Consider the following 20,620-nt stretch of genomic DNA (forward strand, 5'->3'; position numbering starts at 1 on the left):
GCGCGATTGGTGATTCAGACTTAGTTGGTATTATCAAAGAGCACTTTGATGCCGGGCATACATATGACGTCATACTAGATATGCTGTCAACTTTTCACAACATTAAAATAAGTTTGCGTACACTGAAGACTCGTTTAAAGGAAGCTGGATTGTTCAGGAGACGTCGTCCAATCAGCGTCAAGTCATGCCACCTGAAGGTACCTACCTCTTCCGTTAGAGTTAATGTTGTTGTGTTTTCTCATTTGTGTTCGTGTTTTCTCATTTGTGTTCGTGTTTTCTCTTTTGTGTTCGTGTTTTCTCATTTGCGTTCGTGTTTTCTCTTTAAAACATTTTTAAACTTTCACCCAATGCTACTGAAAAGAATAAAAATAAATCTGTAAGAGGCGGAAACAATGATACTGTCTCTTGATGCCCAAAAGGCATTTGATCGCATATTGTGGAAATACCTTTTGCAAACATTAAAGCGATTCCAATTTAGTCCAAATTTCATAAAGTGGATAAAAATATTATACTCCAATCCACAAGCTGCTGTTAAGGTCAATGGATTTTTATCAGATAGGAGATGCCGGGAGGAAAGTTATAAGTAGTTTTTATCAGATATTTCTAAACGTCACTCCGAACAACACACATCTCATAAAGAGTAAATGGGACACCGAAATGAACATGGACATTCTTCAGGACGAATGGGAAGAAATATGTAATGAGGCACATGCAGTTATCAACTCAAATACATGGAGGGAATTTAAGTGGAAGGTAGTAATGAGATTTCTCCGAACCCCCGAAATAGTGGCCAAGATGAGCCCAGTATGCTCAAACCTATGCTGGAGAAAATGTGGTACACATATTGGCAACCACACCCACATATGGACTTGACCAAAACTGAGTACATTTTGTGAAGAGGTCGTAGAGGCACTTAAAGGAGTATTTCATCAGAATATCATAATAGATTCAAAGGTGGCACTACTTGTTTGACCCTGGCAGATCGAGAGGGAAGGGCCAAAAAATACCTGCTATTAATATTGCTAACTGCAGCGATGAAATGCATTACAGTTAAAAGGTTAAAATCTGAGCCCCAAACATATAATATGTGGATTGGACATCTATCAGATGGAAAGTATAACGTACTCTCTGAGACTCAGACATATATTTATCAAGAGATGGAGTCCTGCCACCACCATACTATCTCAACAATTGTTCTCTACTCCTCCCTGCATCTGAATATATATATATATATATATATATCTTTGGCCCTCTTTTGTCTTCATCATGCCTTGTTTCTCTTCTGTACTCTATTTTGTGAATTTTTGACCCATATGAACATTATAAAGTTGCAGAAGAGTTGTTTATATTGATGTATAAATGTTGAAAACGAAATAAAAATTAAGTTAAAAAAAGAAGAAATAGTTACTATAATACAGTCAGGCTCTGTGACATTGAGTTGAACTTGAAATGTCTGCAAAGATTAGTGTTTTCCAAATACTCAGTAAGCTGTGGAACTGTAAGTGTTTGTGTGTGTTTGTGTGTGTGTGTGTGTGTGTGTGTGTGTGTGTGTGTGTGTGTGAGAGAGAGAGAGAGAGAGAGAGAGAGAGAGAGAGAGAGAGAGAGAGAGAGAGAGAGGTACATTGGTCCCCTGAAACTGGTTTGTTAGAAAATTGAATTACAGACTTCCTGTCTGTCAGGAAACAGTGCGTAAAGCTTAGGAAACACATCTCCAACGCCAATAGTATCAGCACCGGATCCCCCCAGGGCTGCGTTCTTTCTCCTCTGCTCTTGTCCCTGTACACAAACAGCTGCACCTCCAGTCACCAGTCTGTCAAGCTCCTGAACTTTGCGGACGACACCACCCTCATTGGATTCATCTCTGATGGCGACGAGTCCGCATACAGGTGGGAGGTTGACCATCTGGTGACCTGGTGCAACCAGAACAACCTGGAGCTCAACACTCTAAAAGCAGTCAGGACAGCACAGTAAAGGATGTACTTCCTACGGCAGCTGAAGAAATTCAGTCTGCCAAAGACAATGATGGTGCACTTCTACACAGCCATCATTGAGTCCATCCTCACCTCCTCCATCACCATCTGGTACGCTGCTGCCACCGCCAAGGACAAGGGCAGACTGCAGCGTGTCATTTGGTCTGCAGAGAAGGTGATTGGCTGCAATCTCCCATCTCTTCAGCACCTGTACACCTCCAGGACCCTGAGGCATGCAGAAAAGTTTGTGGCTGATCCCTCTCACCCCGGACACAAACTCTTTGAGATGCTCCCCTCTGGCAAGAGGCTGCGGTCCATCAGGACCAAAACCTCACGCCACAAGAACAGTTTTTTCCCGTCTGCTGTCAGCCTTATCAGCAAGGCCCGAAACCCCCCCCCTCTTCACACTCCACCTCTGCCTCATCTTGCCACATTGACATAAATACAACTCTATGCGTTACATTAACGCTCAGATTGGACCAGACTTTGCTTCCAGAAAAAACAAACAAACAAAAAACAGACTTATGTATATATATTTATACTGTTATATTTTGTGCTCTTATTTTTAATAGATGTGTCATACACCAACTGCACCACAACAAATTCCTTGTATGTGTAAAATCATACTTGGCAATAAAGCTTTTTCTGATTCTGAACTGTGAAAAAAAACAACGCAGAAGTATAATTAAGATTAAGGGATTAAATACTGTTTCATTGTGATATATAGTACAAGGCTGGACATAACTTACTTATACCAGTAAAGGATAAGGCTCGAATCAAAGATGAATCAGAATCAGAATCAGAAAAAGCTTTATTGCCAAGAATGCTTTTACACATACAAGGAATTTTTTCTGGTGAAATTGGTGCATGACACATCTACTAAAATATGACACATCTACTAAAATAAGAGCATAAAATATAACAATTTAAATATATATACACAAGTCTGTTATTGTTAGAAACACAGTACTGTTTTTCAGAAAGAAGTCCAAGTTGAGCGTTAATGTAACACATAGAGTTATATTTATATCAGTCAATGTGACAGAATGAGTCCGAGGTGGAATGTGAAGAGTGTCAGGGGGGGTTCCGGGCCTTGTTGGTAAGGCTGACAGCAGACGGGAAAAAACTGTTCTTGTGGCGTGAGGTTTTGGTCCTGATGGACCGCAGCCTCCTGCCAGAGGGGAGTGGCTCAAAGAGTTTGTGTCCAGGGTGAGAGGGATCAGCCACAATCTTTTCTGCACGCCTCAGGGTCCTGGAGGCGTACAGGTCCTGAAGAGATGGGAGATTGCAGCCAATCACCTTCTCTGCAGACCGAATGACACGCTGCAGTCTGCCCTTGTCCTTGGCGGTGGCAGCAGCGTACCAGATGGTGATGGAGGAGGTGAGGATGGACTCAATGATGGCTGTGTAGAAGTGCACCATCATTGTCTTTGGCAGACTGAATTTCTTCAGCTGCCGTAGGAAGTACATCCTTTACTGTGCTGTCCTGATGAGGGAGCTGATGTTCGGCTCCCACTTGAGGTCCTGGGAGATGATAGTTCCCAGGAAGCGGAAAGACTCCACAGTGTCAATAGTGGAGTCACAGAGGGTGATGGGGGCGGGTGAGGCTGAGTTCTTCCTGTAGTCCACAACCATCTCCACTGTCTTTAGAGCATTTAGCTCCAGGTTGTTCTGATTGCACCAGGTCACCAGATGGTCAACCTCCCACCTGTAGGCGGACTCGTCGCCATCAGAGATGAGTCTGATGAGGGTGGTGTCGTCCGCAAACTTCAGGAGCTTGACAGACTGGTGACTGGCGGTGCAGCTGTTCGTGTACAGGGACAAGAGCAGAGGAGAAAGAACACAGCCCTGGGGGGATCCGGTGCTGATGGTCTTAGCGTCGGAGAGGTGTTTCCCCAGCTTCACGCACTGTTTCCTGTCAGACAGGAAGTCTGTGATCCACCTGCAGGTGGAGTCAGGCACGCTCAGCTGGGAGAGCTTCTCCTGAAGCAGAGTTGGGACGATGGTGTTGAAGACAGAGCTGAAATCCACAAACAGGATCCTAGCGTAGGTTCCTGCGGAGTCCAGGTGCTGGAGGATGAAGATGGCTGGAAGATGTATGCATTAGAAATAGGTTCCGTTATCAAAGTTCATGATTTTATGGTGTTCCTCTGCGCTACTTAGGATACATATCATGTTATTTAGGTGTGTCTCTTGACCTTGTGTAATATATATAATAGAAATTTTAATTAAATTACATTTTTTATTTTTAATTCCACCCCTGGACTCTCTTAAATGAGATGGAATCTCAACCTCTTCAATGCTTAACCCAAACTTGGTTAAAACCAACTTGTAATTGCTGTGGAGAGCCGTGGGAAGTCAATCTTATTTCACATATGTTGATTCACTGACTTCATGAGAGCATGTTAACCCCAATCTTCATCCTAAAATGTAATGATTTACATTATGCGGACCTGCATTTTGTCCCCACAAGTACGGCGAGTCCCCACAATGTGACTGTGCAAACTCATTTCCACACACACCCACACACACTTGCATGCATCACGGGGTTTGTCTGTAAAAGCAGGTTTCACAGAGTGTATGGCAGTGAGGGACTGCTTTGAAACCATTAATAGGGATGTGTTGTGCAGTCCACACGGGGAGGAAACTGACAGTTCAACAAGCTGCATTACAGAATACATTAACTTCTGTGTGGAAAATACTGTGCCTACAAGGAAGGTATGGTGTCCCAAACAACAAACCCTGAGTGTTGCCGGAACTGAAAGCCCTACTGAATGAGAAGAAGAGGGTGTTTAGATCAGGGGACAATGATGAGCTGAAGAGGGTGCAGAGGGAGCTGAAACAGGAGACAAGGAGAAGAAAGGACAGCTACAGGAGGAAGCTGGAGGGGCGCCTTCAGGGTAACAATGCCAGAGAGGTGTGGAGGGGCCTGAAAACTATCTCAGGTCACAGCAGCGACAGCGGAGGGCCCCTGAATCTGGACACCTGGAATGGGCAAATGAACTGAACCTGTTTTTCAACAGATTTGATTCTACCCTGACCAATGGTGACGCAGAAGAATGGGTCCCCGGGCGCCGGTCAGGCTGCCCACCGCTCCTGGTCTGCCGCGGAGGGACGACCAGGATGGGTTAAAGGCGGAAGTCAAATTTCACCTCCGTGTGTCGTGCATGTGTGTGTGACAAATAAAGGGGAATGTCTCCCCCCGATTCTTCTTCTTCTTCTTCTTCTTCTTCACCCCCTCCCTCCCCCTAGCAGTACCCTCTTCACACCACTTAATCCCTCCGCTCCACATCACAGACTACATTCACTTCCCCCCATGTCCCTCACAAGAGCCACCCCCACCTGCTCCACTGATCTCTTTCTCATCTGGAGCATGAGGGTTATTTGCTTTCAGCACAATCCAGCCATCACTGTTCAGGGGAAAGCTGGGGGGAGCCAGCATAGACTTCCACCTGACTGCTTGGACCATCAACTACCTCACCAACAGACCATAGTATGAGGCTTCGTGACTGCGTGTCCAATGTGGTAGTTTACAACATCAATCCAGGGTTTGGACACTGACATCGTGGGGGATTACAAATACCTGGGTCTTCATCTCAACAACAAACTGGACTTACAACACAATGTTGTCTCCAACTGCTTAGAAGACTTTGGTTCTTTGGAGTACAGTAGCATCACTCTGTGGTGGCATCTGTAATTTTCTATGAAATGGTATGCTGGAGCTGTGGAAGGTCTGAGAGGGACAGGAAACGACTAAACAAACTGGTGACTACACTTTGGACACCATCAAGGAGGTTAGCAAGGCTTACATCGATCATGGACAACCCATTCCACCCCCTTCACGAGACAGTAGGGGGCTTAAACAACTTCTTCAGCAGCAGACTGCTGCATCTTGTGTGCAAGAAAGAACACGACCATAGATTCCTCATCCCAACAACTATCAGACTTTTTAAAACCAGCATCATGTGATCTAACACTGTGTTGATGCTGTCTTTCTCAGTTCTACATCATAAACCCACTTTATTTTGCACTACTGTTATCAATGCTAATATATAATCACATTATCCATTCATCTGGTGCAATATCTAAGTTGTATATTTCTCTCAACTGTGCAATAACATTATTTATTTTCCATATTGGCAACAGTATTTTTATAAACTGTATATACTGTACTGTGCATATACATAGATCTAGTATTTCTCAAGTGCAATAATATTTCTCAAGTGCAATTGTAGTTCCCAAGTGCAATACAACATATGACATTAGTAGTTTTCTATATATATTGGCAATAGTACTTTTTCATGGCATTTAGTATTTTTATAATCTGTACAAATGTACATATACATAGTTGTTTTTCTATTCTTTATCCTGCACACTTTTTTATCTTGACCTTTTTATGCCAACATATTTGCTTTTTATGATACTTGCTGGCTGTAATGACTGAATTTCCCCGGTGTGGGATCAATAAAGTCTTATCTTATCTTATCTTACTTATCTTAGAGCACTTCTTTCATTTTTTGCAGATCTCCAAAGACTTGTTGTATGGCAGTCACAGTCCAGTCCACACCCTGCTGTCGTCAAGCCACAGCACCCTGCACAGGCTGCAGGGTTCCATGTCCCCACCCATGGTCCGCTCCATGCCCTCCTCTCCCTCCAGGATGGCATATGGTGGGGTAAGCACAAGAGGGTGGATGGGGCTGGTGGATCCAGGTAGTGCAACATTACCACGGGAAAGCCTGTCAGGGGCGAGGCGATCCAGCACTCTATGCACCAACAACAGTGCCATACTGGAACGGAGGGACGTCAAGCCTGGTGAGATAACTGCAGGGTCCTCAGCTGATGAATGATCAATGATTGATTCATTTCAACATACTTATAAAAGCAAATATGCATGTTTTGTCCATGATGAAAGGAAAGGTCCATTTTTGCTTCACAAGTGAACTCCAGTCACACAAAATAACAAATTTGCCTCAGAGGACTTCACAGTCTGTATAATATACAAAACCCCTTTTCCTGAGACCCTCAATTCAGATAACAGATACACAACAACACAATAATTAATGAAAAACATTGAACAGACAGACACAGGAAGAGTCCAGAATGCAGCTTTAAGAAACTCTGTTTCTACCCCTGAAGTCTGATTGACTAATCCTGAAATGAGTTGTTGGTTCCAAAGCAGTTGATCAGCTCCAAAACAATTAATTCTGACTGTTATCTCTGAATTAAATCCATGCTTTGTAAATAAAAAGGTGTCAGTGGAGCCCCCAGTACTACAATTACATCTGGTAAATTAAAAATTCACCATGGCAATGACTGAATAAAGAATGACGTTCCATCTTAGTTGAGTGGATATATGAAAATATGAATGCGTGCAAAAGTTGGCTGATTAAAAACTCAAAAAAGACAACCAACAAAGAAATATCAACACCGACTTCTTGCACATATCATTTTTGCTAATTGGAATGCAAAAACCTTGAAGCTCAATATTTCAAAACTGATTAAAACACAAACAAAACCTTGTAATTTCAAGGTGGCTATGGACCTATGGCATCATAGTCCAACCCTGTAAAAGAAAAAAAAAATTATGTCATTTACAGTGGCATAACTGTCACTGAAATGCTATTCAAACACAAGGTACAAGTTACATGGTTCATTTATGGATCATACAAGTTGTAGTCCATTTGTGCTACTCAAAAACATCAATATAAAAATGGTAGAATAACTAAAAAGTCATTAAAAAAAAACTTGTGAATTGATTAATTGAGTTGTCTCACAGTCTGGGGAAAGAAGGGTTTAAGTTTAGAACCTTGCCCAAGGATGCTTCAACACGTATACTGCTGAGGCCAAGGATCAAACCACCAACCTTCTGATAAGTGGACAACCGCCCTATCTCCTGAGCCACAGCCGGACCACCAGCCAACAGATCTGTTAGTGGCGAGAATCTTTTCTCTCTTAATGAATTTCCCTTGCTAGAAAGGCAGTGTTCTTCAAGCCACATGGTTCATTGCATCACAGCAGTGAGTCGACCCCAGTTCTCAGGTGTCAGGCTCCCACTTCTCCACCCTCTTTGATAGGGAGGTTGAGTTTAAAGTTCCAGGCTGTAGCTGTGCACAATTCTGTACCTTCAGTACTGAGTTCCAGGTATCATCTCACATGAGTGATCCTGCCAACAACAGCAAGTTTGTGGTGGCATTTTCTGCTGAATTAAGCTTGTCTTTCTATCAGTTCAATTAGTATCTGCAGTTGGACTCACAGTACAGTCTAATGAATGAGCTGTGCAAATGAGCTCCGAACACAGGAGACGTCAGTGTTTTATACACAGGAGAACAGCAGGGTCAGGGAGATGGGTGGGTTGCGCATTATCTTGAACTCATACAAAAACTGCTTGTTACAGGACAATCAGAGGTTATCTTATTGTTCATGTCTAATGCTGTCTTTGGACACTGAGTGCAGGGCGTCTTGAAATTTCCATTACACTTATTAACAGTCATAAAATAAATGATATATACTGTTTATATCTGCACACATATACACAAAGATGTTAATAGATAGTATCTTTAAATTAAAGCAGTAAAAAGTCAAGTGTAGGACTGCAGTATGAGTTAAGTTACATACTGATGGGCTAGTTCAAGTCTTAAGGTCTGCGGGATGAAGTTGTCCCTTAGCCTGGTGGTCTCGTATCAGATACTGCATCACCATGTAGACCTATCCAATGGCAGTAGGCTGAACAGTTTTAAGCTCAAGTGCCTCGGGTCTCTTCTTCCCTCCTCTACACTGCTGGGTCCTGGATGTATGACGTTTCTAATGTGTTGAGCAGTTATCATCACCCTCTGTAGAGCGCTATGGTTGAGGCAGTCAGAATATTTGCCATGGCATATCAATAGAAGTTGCAGAGGAACCTGAAGATCTAAAATCCTCTCTGTCGTAGTTCTATTTATGGTGATGGGGAAGTTTGGGTTGGGTTTTTCCTCGTTTCACATCCTGTCTGCATATCTGCAAGTTGCTATTTTACAGTGTGATGGCTTGTGGCAGGAATGATTTCCTGAAGCGGTCCCTGAAATTGTCCTGTTTCTTCATGAAATCAATAACCATCTCCTTGATCTTGGCTACGTTAAGCAGCAGGTGATTTCTACCAGACCATTCCACAAAAGTGTTTGAACTTACCTCACTTAGCTCTATCTGTAATTGTTTAGGTTTAAGTCTGATATGACTCTGTGTCTGTGTGTGTGTGTCTCTGTGTGTATATGTGTCAGATAAGGATGCTGCCAATAGTAAGAGCAAGGCCCTGGTGGTGCGTGGTGAAGGAGGACCATATTACCCAGACTCCTACTGCTCCTCCATGCAGGACGGAGTAGGAGATCACTTGAGCATCACCTCCTCACAATGCTGTGCTCCTCCTCCTCTCACTGCAGACACAGTGGATGCTGGGGTCGCAAGCATCCCAGGGGAGCTGCAGCAGTACGGTGCCTCCATTAAACCCTTGATGGGCTATGGAGGGAGCATGGAGCACCAGACACACTCCCTCCACAGGTACACACTGATTTAAACCCAATCCAGATACATGTACAGCATCCTCCTTTGGAAACAGTCACATAAAGATGGAAACATAACCTGGTATAGTTGAAGTTACGTTTTTCTGCTTCATTCAAGGGTGTACAGAAGTGGTCGAGCGATATGATTTTTTAGGGCCAGTACCAATACTGATTATTAGTAATTGAAGATAATACAGATAAAACTGATAATATTTGGAAATGATATGCATTTTCGGTTTTAAAAATAAAAAAAGATACAAATTTTGATACTTTTACAACACCACATGCTGGAGGCAAATATGCTTCTTTTTCCTCCACTGCGTTTATTTGACAAGTTAGTACTTATGTGGCAGATTCAGATTGTTTATGTAAAATATAAATCAACAAATAATCTATGATTTACTACTGTAGATTAAGTTACATAAGGTAATTAAAATGAGCCCTTTACCAGCTGCAGTGTTAAGTGATGAACACATTAATACATCAATAATTATAATCCAGTCATCTACTATGCATCATTCAGAAATGGGCCAGTGTGCACTTTCACCTCAAGTATTTTTAATGTTAATACTTTTGTGCTTTTAGTTTAGTAAGATTTTGTGTGCAAGTAAAAGTAAAAGTACTTTGTAATTTGTTTTTAAGGTTGTGATAATCCGGTGTACCAGGAGATGGTGGAATAATCAAAACTTTGTACTAGAGCTGGTGTGTAAGGAGTTGTGCTGCCTAGAGCGGTAGCTTTTCTAGCTTTTGAGTTATCTTGGTGATGGCTTTAAAACCCATATTTTCACCTGATAAAAACCTGTCTAAAATGCAGCCTAGATCATTTGCTCTGTCATCAGTAGTTGTATGAAACTTTCCAACTTAAAACATGGTGACCTTGGCTGTACAATGGCTGTAGTCTTTCACAAGTGCGGAGAAAATCTATTATCTGATCGCCATCTATTTACATTTAGAAGTTCCTCTGAATGTTCTCAACTACTGCTTTATCTTTATGTGCTACCATTTAAACAGAATCGTCAGTGAATTAAAAACTATATGTAATATTTCTATATGATAAAAAGAATAGAGGATCCAGTATACTACCCTGTGGCACCCCACATCCCATGATGACCCGTTTATGTCAGCCATTTGAATATGAATTAATAGGCATGAGTGGACCCAATTTAGGGTCAGCCCACCAAAACTCATGGCTCTTAATTTTATTAATAAAATGCTCTGATCTCTGTATCAGTTGCTTTCTGCAAATCCAGCACGACCATACCACAAAACTTCCCTTCATCCACTTCCCTTCTAATAAGGTCTGTTACAATTGAGCATGTTTGAATAGAGTGTTGTTTTTTATCTAAATCCCGATTGCAGACCATAATTGCAGACCATATAAACAGGTTGCTCTTTGAAATTCATGTATTTATTAAGTTTTTTTTAAAAAAATCCTATTATTATAAAAATGCTAAATGTCAGAGCTGATAATCAGCCAGGCTGATGATGGGTTGACATCTAGTATGCAGCAGTAGGTGACAGCAGAGATTAGGAAGTGAGAGGTTGAGAGTGGAGTTAAAACTGTGGACTGTGGACTGTGCTGTACCTCATATAGACATGATTCTCAGGAGCCACAAAGTGCACCTGTTTTTGGTGTTTGTGCCGTAGGAGAGGTTGTTGTCTTTTGTCTGCTACCTGGCTAATCAGTTGTCCCTTCGTGGCTGCCTCCCTTTACAACCTATCTTGATTGTAATTCAACAGTTGCAGTTGGACTAAAGTAAAACTCAGTGCCTGAGCTGCATGAGTTGCAGACCCCACATAGTAGTACATGCTTCATCCAAAGCAAAAGACAAGTACAGAATTACAAAGAGCAGAATAGTAAATCAGACAAAGCCAGACAACTGTGCTCAATCCTACAGGCAGTGTTATTAACCTATGGCAAGGAGTTCCAGGTCTTTTCAAATCTATTAGAAGTACCAGACAGAGTCAACCAAATCTTTTCTAGTTTGAGAAAATGCATCACCTCCCTAATCCAGCCTGCATGGGTAGGCAGAACTGAGGATTTCCATTTTAAGAATGTCAGTCTCCTAGCTAACAGAGTAGCAAGTGCAACCATGTCCTTTTTAGCAGAAAAGAGATTAAACAAAGAGGGCAACACACCAAACAGAGCAGTGGGAGCATTAGGAACAAGCATCACCCCAGTTAACTTAGATAATGTGTCAAAAATCTCAGTCCGAAATGTATTTTAAGATGATCAGTGCCAGAACATATGCATGTAGTTTGCTGGAGTTAATTGACAGTCGATCACAGGAGGGAGACACTGTTCCAAATATTTTGGCAAGCTGAGCTTTGATGTAATGGTTGCAAGAATCCTGCACTAAATAAAAGTGTGTTTAGGACTAATAGATGATCTGTGTACCCTCCGTTAAATTTCCTAACCTGGCCCAGGCAAAAAAAGCACTGTCCATCAAAGACCAGTGGTGCCCTAATAGAAAGTGTCTGCAGGCCAAAATAGCATCTAAATTGAACCCAAATTTTAAGGCAGGAAGCTGCAATGCTGTATAAATAAAAGTAGGGGAAAGAAGAGGTGAGTGCAATAAAACTTTCAGTGTTACCAGTGGGGTGGAGTTAGCATCAATAACTAAGATGTTGGAGGAGCCTCGCTTGTGGAGCTTGTGAAGCTTGTGGAGATACATATAATAATTTAAATCAATTTCACCACCCAAAAAATTTCCCCAAAATATTTTTAAAAAAGGTCACCCTATATCAGCCCCAGAAGAAAAGCAGTTGTTTCCAGAGTGTTTTCTAAAACTCAAACCAGGACTTTTACCACTGTGTTATGATTTCAGTCACAGTGATAGGATGCTCCAATTCCCTTGTTGCATTCTGATCAATAGTGGGGATGTTAATTTCATTAAAGAATGAGTCAATATCTACTGAAGCAAAGGAGTGATCAGAAGAGTATAACAACATAAGATTCCTTAAAAAAAATTGCTATTTTCTGTGATTTATGTGACACCCAAGTCAGTCTCAATTTGTGGAATTTAACTGGGATGCAGATATTTGACGCAACCAGTGTGCCAGTAATTTGCTAGTACCAGCTCTCTGTTCATAAATTTTGTGAAGTGAAGGTAAAGTAAAGTGAAAGTTCGGTAGTATATTGTGGCATGACGACATATTCTGCCAACAAAGATGTATGCTCTATATATGTTTTGGATCATTCAGTGATTAGATACAGAGTCCAAATGAGATATGCATTGTGCTAACTTAGCCAGTTTCTCTCGTAAGTTTCCTTTTATGTACCACATAGGAAATGATTCGCTTATAAAACCCTTCATCGTTTCCCACAAAGAAGCTGTAACATCTGACGTTTCGTTAACTTGATCTAGCCACTTACAGACAAAACTGATGACATCCTCCTCCAACACGCAGTATGTAGTAAGATGTCAAGGTGGCTCTGTATTAATGAACTTTTTGAAATAAATATTCATTGAGACAGGTATGGTCCGACAAAACAACTGAACCATATTTACAACCAGAGATAGACTTAAGCGACCTGTTTTCCACCAAAAAAATCAATGCCTGTGAAAGAGCGGTGAACATGCAAAAAAAAAAAAAAAAAGAATATTCTCCTTTAAATGGATTAGAAAAGTATCATGGATAGACAACAGTAAACTCTCCCATAAAGCACTGTATAACTTTGGTCAGATTTATGTTAAGCAAGGGGGATAGATGTAGAAACATATCTGGCAATATTGAAAAGACCCATCCAAAGAGAGACGCATTGTTCCAACGGAGAGCATACACACTTGCGAAGCTTACCTTGAGGTCATAAATCTGTCCAACAATAATAATAATAATAAATATACGAGTGGAATCAGTCGTTTTAGAATGAACAAAAGGAATAGTTTTAAATAGCAAATCTCTCAATCTACTGGAAAAGTTGTACTTGTCCAACCCAGCATTGTTTCAGCTTAAAGCTGTCCATATTTCTCAAATGAGTTTCCTGTAAAAAGATTATATGAGCATCAAGGTGCTGCAGATAATGTAAAACATTGCTATGTTTAATGTGATTATTAAGGCCTTTACATTTACAACTGCTAAGTTTGATATCCCCATCTACAACAGGTGTTACCCCCAACTACCAGGTGCATAACATCCACGTTCTGCGACGTGTATGATGGAGCTGATCGCTGCCATTCTAGTTAAAAGAGTGCATTTCCACTGGGCACATAGTGTTTCCGTTTCAGAAGCGTCCCAGAAGCATACGTATGCTCTGCTCTGTGGAGAATATGCACAAAGTCTGTTTTTGATCAACTACACAGAGCAGATTGAGCCAAACAGGAAGTCAGACACAGGTATGGTGTAGAGCAGTGATTCTCAACTGGTGGTTGGTCAGGTGATCAAGCCAAAAGAGTGGAATATACTGAAAAGCAGGCCACATATATATTAGCACATTTCAGAGGAGTTACAGCATTACATTTCAGCATCACGGACTACATAAACTTCTGTGTGGAGAACACTGTACCCACCAGGACTGTACGGCGTCACTCAAACAACAAACCCTGGATTGATCCTGAAATTAAAGCTCTTTTAAAGGAGAAGAAGAGGGCCTTCAAGTCAGGAAACAAAGAGGAGCTGAAAACTGTTCAGAGGGAGCTAAGAAGGAAAATCAGGGAGGGAAAGGACAGATACAGAAAGAGAATGGAGGAACAGCTGCAGGAGAACAACACCAGGGGAGTCTGGAGAGGTCTGAAAACCATCTCAGGCCACCAGGAGCCAAACTCCCAGGCAGCTGGGGATCCAAAGCGGGCAGATGAGCTGAACACCTATTTCTGTTGAAACGGGTGTGTTTTGGACCCAAATGCAGTACAACGGAGAGCGGGCACAGTTGGTAATGACTTTTATTTAATACCACCAGAAACAAGGTATGGATCAGAGTAAGTTCGTTCTCCGGGCTGAGCGTTCTCAAAATGTCTCTGGGGCTCAAGCGAGGGAACGAGAAGTGGCTTACCAAAGCCGCTGATGACGAGGAGAAAGCTCCGCCACCGAAGAAACAGCTGATCGAGCCGGCGTGCAGCGGAGTAACCCTCTTCAGCCGCTGATGACGAGGAGGGAGCTCCGCAGCCTGGAGAAACAGCTGATCGAGCCGGCGTGCAGCGGAGTAACCCTCTTCAGCCGCTGATGACGAGGAGGGAGCTCCGCAGCCTGAAGAAACAGCTGATCGGGCAGCGGTGCCGGCGAGGAGAGAGCAGAGGAGTGGTCGGAGGCAGGCGGGGAGGTCAAAGCCAGATGAGCAGTCCACGGAAGTATAAGTACCGAGGGGGAGCAGGCAAGAGGAAAGCCGAAGCCAGGCGGATGAACCGTTACCAGCAGAGCAGTCAGACACCAGAAACGCTGAGGCAGAGCACGAGGTCAGGGACGGAAGGCAGGTAAGTTTACCGGGAGGCAGACGAGGAGAGCAGGTCGGGAACAGGCAAGGTCGGCAACGGGTGATCAATCTGGAAAGCGCTGGAAAGTCTCGCATACTGCAGAAGAACAATCTGGCAACGGGTGAGAGTGCTGGGGAGGCTTAAATGCAGGGCTGATTGTGATGAGCTGCAGCTGTGTCGGCAGGTGAGCAGAGTAGAGCTGATGAGGTGGGCATGGCTGGCAGGTAGAGTGGAGCAGAGGGAGTGAGAGACCGAGATTGTGACATCTGTAGGTTTGAGGAAACATCTGCCCTTCCCCCAGCTGTACCAGCACTGCAGCAGCCCTCTTTTGATCTGCCAGCATCCTGCCCAAGTACCCCACTGACCATCCAGGGAAGGGACATTGAGATGGTGACATCTTATAAGCACCTGGGTGTTCATCTGAACAACAAACTGGACTGGACTCATAACACCACTGCACTTTACTACTTTAAAATTCTTCAGAGGCCTCCGTCCCAGCCTCCTCGAGGCTGACCCCCCGTCTTCCTCCTCAGACCCAGATGTCCCAGATGCAGGAGGGGACTGAGGGTTGGTGTTGGGCCGCCCTCGTGCCGAGGCGATGTTGGAGGGCTGGTCAGGGTGTTGGCGATGGAACTCCCGAATGAGCCGTGCATCCAGGATCTGACGGGCCAGGACCCATGTCCGCTCCTCCGGACCGTACCCCTCCCAGTCAACGAGGTACTGCAGGCCTCTTCCGCGACGACGAGAGCGCAGCAGGCGGTGTACCGTGTAAGCAGGCGCCCCGTCAATGATGCGAGGAGGTGGGGGTGGCTGAGAGGCCTGACCGTTGGACTGAGGATGAAACCCAGAGGACAGGCTGGTGGAGGCTCCCATGAGACGACAGAACTCCCTCCAGAATGCTGAGGTGAACTGGGGGCCTCGATCTGAGACCACGTCAGATGGAAGGCCGTGGAGCCGGAACACGTGCTGCAAGACCAGCTCAGCAGTCTCCTTGGCCGATGGGAGCTTAGGCAGGGGCACAAAGTGAGCCATCTTGCTAAACCGGTCTACTACTGTCAGAATGGCAGTATACTCACCTGACCGTGGCAGCCCGGTGACGAAGTCCAGCGAGATGTGGGACCAGGGTCGATGAGGAACAGGCAGAGGTTGCAGGTGACCGGCAGGGGCCTGGCGTGGGGCCTTGCTCTGGTTACAGACTGGGCAGGCATTTACAAAGTCTCTGGTGTCCTCGTCCAGTGTGGCCCACCAGAACCGTCGCTGCAGAACCTCCTTGGTATGCTGAATCCCCGGGTGACAGGTGAGTCGGGAGCTGTGGGCCCACTGCAGGACCTCAGACCTCAACTCCTGAGGGACGAACAGGCGGTCTTGGGGACAAGAGCTGGGCCCCGGCTGATCCTCCAAGGCAGCCTTTACCTGCTCCTCCACCTCCCAGGTAAGAGCGGCCACCAGGCGGGAAGTGGGAAGGATGTTGTCCGGACGGGAGGGGTTCTCCTCCCCGACCATGTACTGTCGGGACAGGGCGTCAGGCTTGACGTTGCGGGAGCCTGGTCGGTAGGAGAGGGTGAAATTGAACCTGGCAAAGAACAGAGCCCACCTGGCCTGGCAAGAGTTCAGTCTCTTAGCAGAGCGGATGTACTCCAGGTTCTTGTGATCGGTCCATACGAGGAAGGGGGTCTTGGTTCCTTCCAACCAATGGTGCCATTCCTCCAACGCCAGCTTCACTGCCAACAGTTCACGGTTACCGATGTCATAGTTCCTCTCCGCCGGGGACAGACGCCTGGAGAAGAAGGCGCAGGGATGCAGTTTTTGATCCTCCGCAGAATGTTGAGAGAGGACGGCCCCCACCCCCACATCAGAAGCGTCCACCTCCACCATAAACTGTCTCTCGGGGTCAGGGATCAGGAGAATGGGGGCCGAGCTGAACCGCCCCTTAAGGTGCTGGAACGCCTCTTCGGCGGCTGGGGTCCATCGGAAGTGAACTTTGGAGGAGGTGAGAGCAGAGAGGGGAGCAGCCACCGCGCTGTAACCCCGGATGAACCTTCTGTAAAAATTGGCGAACCCCAGAAAACATTGCAGCTGCTTGCGGGAGTCAGGGACTGGCCAGGAGGTGACGGCTGAGACTTTGGCGGGGTCCATCTCCATGTGGTTCTGGCCGATGATGTACCCCAGGAAGGAGACAGAGGAGGCATGGAACTCACACTTCTCTGCCTTGACGAACAGGGAGTTCTCCAGCAGGCGTTGCAGAACAGTCTGGACGTGATGTATGTGCTCTTGCTTGGACCGGGAGAAGATCAGGATGTCATCCAGGTAGACGAACACATACTTGTTGAGCATGTCCCTTAGAACGTCATTGATGAGGGCCTGGAAAACAGCTGGAGCGTTGGTGAGTCCAAACGGCATCACCAAGTACTCATAGTGTCCTGTGGGGGTGTTGAAGGCCGTCTTCCACTCGTCCCCCTCGCGAATGCGTACCAGGTGATAGGCGTTGCGGAGGTCCAACTTGGTGTAGATGGTGGCCCCTTGGAGCAGTTCGAAAGCTGAGGCGATGAGGGGGAGAGGATAACGGTTCTTCACCGTGATTTCGTTCAGGCCTCTGTAGTCGATGCAGGGCCTCAGGGAACCGTCCTTCTTGTCGATGAAGAAGAACCCCGCACCAGCAGGAGACGAGGAGGGTCGGATGATCCCAGCAGCCAAGGCGTTGCTGATGTAGGTCTCCATGGCCTCCCTCTCAGGTGCAGACAGGGAGTAGAGACGACCCTTAGGAGGTGTGGAGCCGGGCAGGAGGTCGATGGTGCAGTCGTAGGGCCGATGAGGGGGCAGAGAGGTGGCCCTTGCCTTACTGAACACCTCCCGGAAATCGCGGTAGTCAGGGGGTACCATGGAGAGGTCCGGGGTAGCACAGGGACTGGCAGGCAGAGTGGGAGCCCCTGCCTGTCTGAGGCAGACCTGACGACAGGAGGGGCTCCATCCCAGGATGGACACCGTAGACCAATCAATATGGGGGTTATGGCGGCGGAGCCAGGGGTAGCCAAGGATCAGCGGAAGGTTGGGAGACCTCAGGATATGGAAGCGGATGGTTTCTTGGTGGATGCCAGACAGGAGCATGGTGACAGGTGTGGTTTGATGGGTGACGGTCCCCAGAAGATGACCATCCAAGGCGCTGGCCGGCACAGGACGAGGAAGAGGGTCCTGCTCAATCTCCAGTTGACGGGCGAGTTCCTCGTCGATCAGGCTGACGTCTGCCCCAGAGTCAATGAAGGTGGCGAGGGTATGGGATCCCCCTGCCAGCAGGAGCTGAACATGGAACAGTGGTCGTGAGTTGGGGACAGAGTTCTGGGACCGGCTCAGCAGGATGTCCCTCTTTGCTGCTGAGCCCTCCCTTTTACTGGACACCTGGAGACGAAGTGACCGGCCTGGCCACAAAAGAGGCAGAGATTCCCTCGGCGTCGTCGCTCTCGTTCCTCAGGCGTTAGACTGGTGCGTCCCACCTGCATAGGCTCCACCCCCCGGTGAGCAGGTTCTGAGGGAAGGATGGGGGCAACAGGATACCCACGCTGACGGATGGGAGGTCGATGGTCTGCTGCCTCTTGTCGTTGCTCCCTCCTCCTCACCTGTATACGCCTGTCCAGCCTCGTGGTCAACTCAATGAGTCCATCCAGGGAATTAGGGAGGTCAAAGGAGACCAGCTCATCCTTAATGTAAGGAGCTAGTCCGTTGAGGAAAGCGTCACACTGGGCAGCAGTGTTCCAGTCACTGAGACGAGCCCGGGTGCTGAAGTCTATGGCATAGTCAGCAACAGTCTGATCCCCCTGCCTCTGGCTCATGAGTCCCCCTGTAGCATCAGGACCTGAGGAAACGGGTCCGAAAACCTTGCGGAGCTCCCCTGCGAAAGCCTGGAAAGAGGCGCAGGCTGGTGTGCCTCTCTCCCACTCCACCATTCCCCACAAACGTGCCTTTCCAGTGAGGTGGTTGATGGCGAAGGCGACTCTGGCTCCCTCTGTGGCGAAGGTGTGGGGTTGCAGAGCAAACAGAATAGAGCAGTTAGTCAGGAAAGGATTGCAGCCCTCAGGGTCCCCGGCATAGCGTTCTGGCGCCCCCACCCGGGGTTTGGATGTGGTGCTCGAAGATGGCCCCGGGGGAGGAGCAGGAGGGGCTGGAACTGAGGCAGCGGCGGCGTGTTGAGTCATTGAGGCAGCCATCTGTTGTACCTGGGTGGCTAGCAAAGATAGCGCTCGTTCCAGAGCCGAAGCTGACTGACGAGCCTCCGCCGCGCTGGAGGCGAGCTGAGCCTCATGTTGCTGGAGCATTCCCTCCACCCGGGCTAGGCGAGACTGAGGAGAGGCGGGATCTGCTGGGTCCATTTCTGGCCAGATCGTACTGAAACGGGTGTGTTTTGGACCCAAATGCAGTACAACGGAGAGCAGGCACAGTTGGTAATGACTTTTATTTAATACCACCAGAAACAAGGTATGGATCAGAGTAAGTTCGTTCTCCGGGCTGAGCGTTCTCAAAATGTCTCTGGGGCTCAAGCGAGGGAACGAGAAGTGGCTTACCAAAGCTGCTGATGACGAGGAGGGAGCTCCGCCACCGAAGAAACAGCTGATCGAGCCAGCGTGCAGCGGAGTATCTTTCTTCAGCCGCTGATGATGAGGAGGGAGCTCCGCAGCCTGAAGAAACAGCTGATCGGGCAGCGGTGCCGGCGAGGAGAGAGCAGAGGAGTGGTCGGAGGCAGGCGGGGAGGTCGAAGCCAGATGAGCAGTCCACGGAAGTATAAGTACCGAGGGGGAGCAGGCAAGAGGAAAGCCGAAGCCAGGCGGATGAACCGTTACCAGCAGAGCAGTCAGACACCAGAAACGCTGAGGCAGAGCACGAGGTCAGGGACGGAAGGCAGGTAAGTTTACCGGGAGGCAGACGAGGAGAGCAGGTCGGGAACAGGCAAGGTCGGCAACGGGTGATCAATCTGGAAAGCGCTGGAAAGTCTCGCATACTGCAGAAGAACAATCTGGCAACGGGTGAGAGTGCTGGAGAGGCTTAAATGCAGGGCTGATTGTGATGAGCTGCAGCTGTGTCGGCAGGTGAGCAGAGTAGAGCTGATGAGGTGGGCATGGCTGGCAGGTAGAGTGGAGCAGAGGGAGTGAGAGACCGAGATTGCGACATCTGTAGGTTTGAGGAAACATCTGCCCTTCCCCCAGCTGTACCAGCACTGCAGCAGCCCTCTTTTGATCTGCCAGCATCCTGCCCAAGTACCCCACTGACCATCCAGGGAAGGGACATTGAGATGGTGACATCTTATAAGCACCTGGGTGTTCATCTGAACAACAAACTGGACTGGACTCATAACACCACTGCACTTTACAAAAAAGGACAGAGCAGACTCTATCTGCTCAGGAGGCTGAGGTCTTTTGGGGTGCGTGGGGCACTCCTGAAGACCATCTATGACTCTGTTGTGGCCTCTGCCATTTTCTACGGTGTAGTCTGCTGGGGGAGCAGCATCACAACAGCTGACATGAGGAGGCTGGACAAACTCATTAGGAAGGCCAGCTCTGTCCTGGGATGCCCTCTTGAACTGGTGGAGGAGGAGGGGAGAGCAGGAAGACAGCCAAGCTGTCCTCCATGGCAGTCAATGACTCCCACCCCCTCCAACACACACTCACTGCACTGAGGAGCTCCATCAGTGACAGGATGCTACATCCAAAGTGTGTGAAGG

General features: G+C 46.7%; 1 protein-coding gene across 1 annotated transcript in view; it reads left to right on the top strand.

The window, feature by feature from the left end:
* The window catches only part of LOC143329206 (sickle tail protein homolog), a 139,441-nt gene that overhangs the window by 91,347 nt on the left and 27,474 nt on the right, over positions 1-20,620 (top strand). The window contains 2 exon segments of the mRNA XM_076745004.1: positions 6,494-6,782; positions 9,224-9,500. Coding sequence (XP_076601119.1) covers positions 6,494-6,782; positions 9,224-9,500 — 566 coding nt within the window.

This window comes from Chaetodon auriga, chromosome 12 (genome assembly GCF_051107435.1).
Source record: "Chaetodon auriga isolate fChaAug3 chromosome 12, fChaAug3.hap1, whole genome shotgun sequence".
NCBI classification, from domain to species: domain Eukaryota; kingdom Metazoa; phylum Chordata; class Actinopteri; order Chaetodontiformes; family Chaetodontidae; genus Chaetodon; species Chaetodon auriga.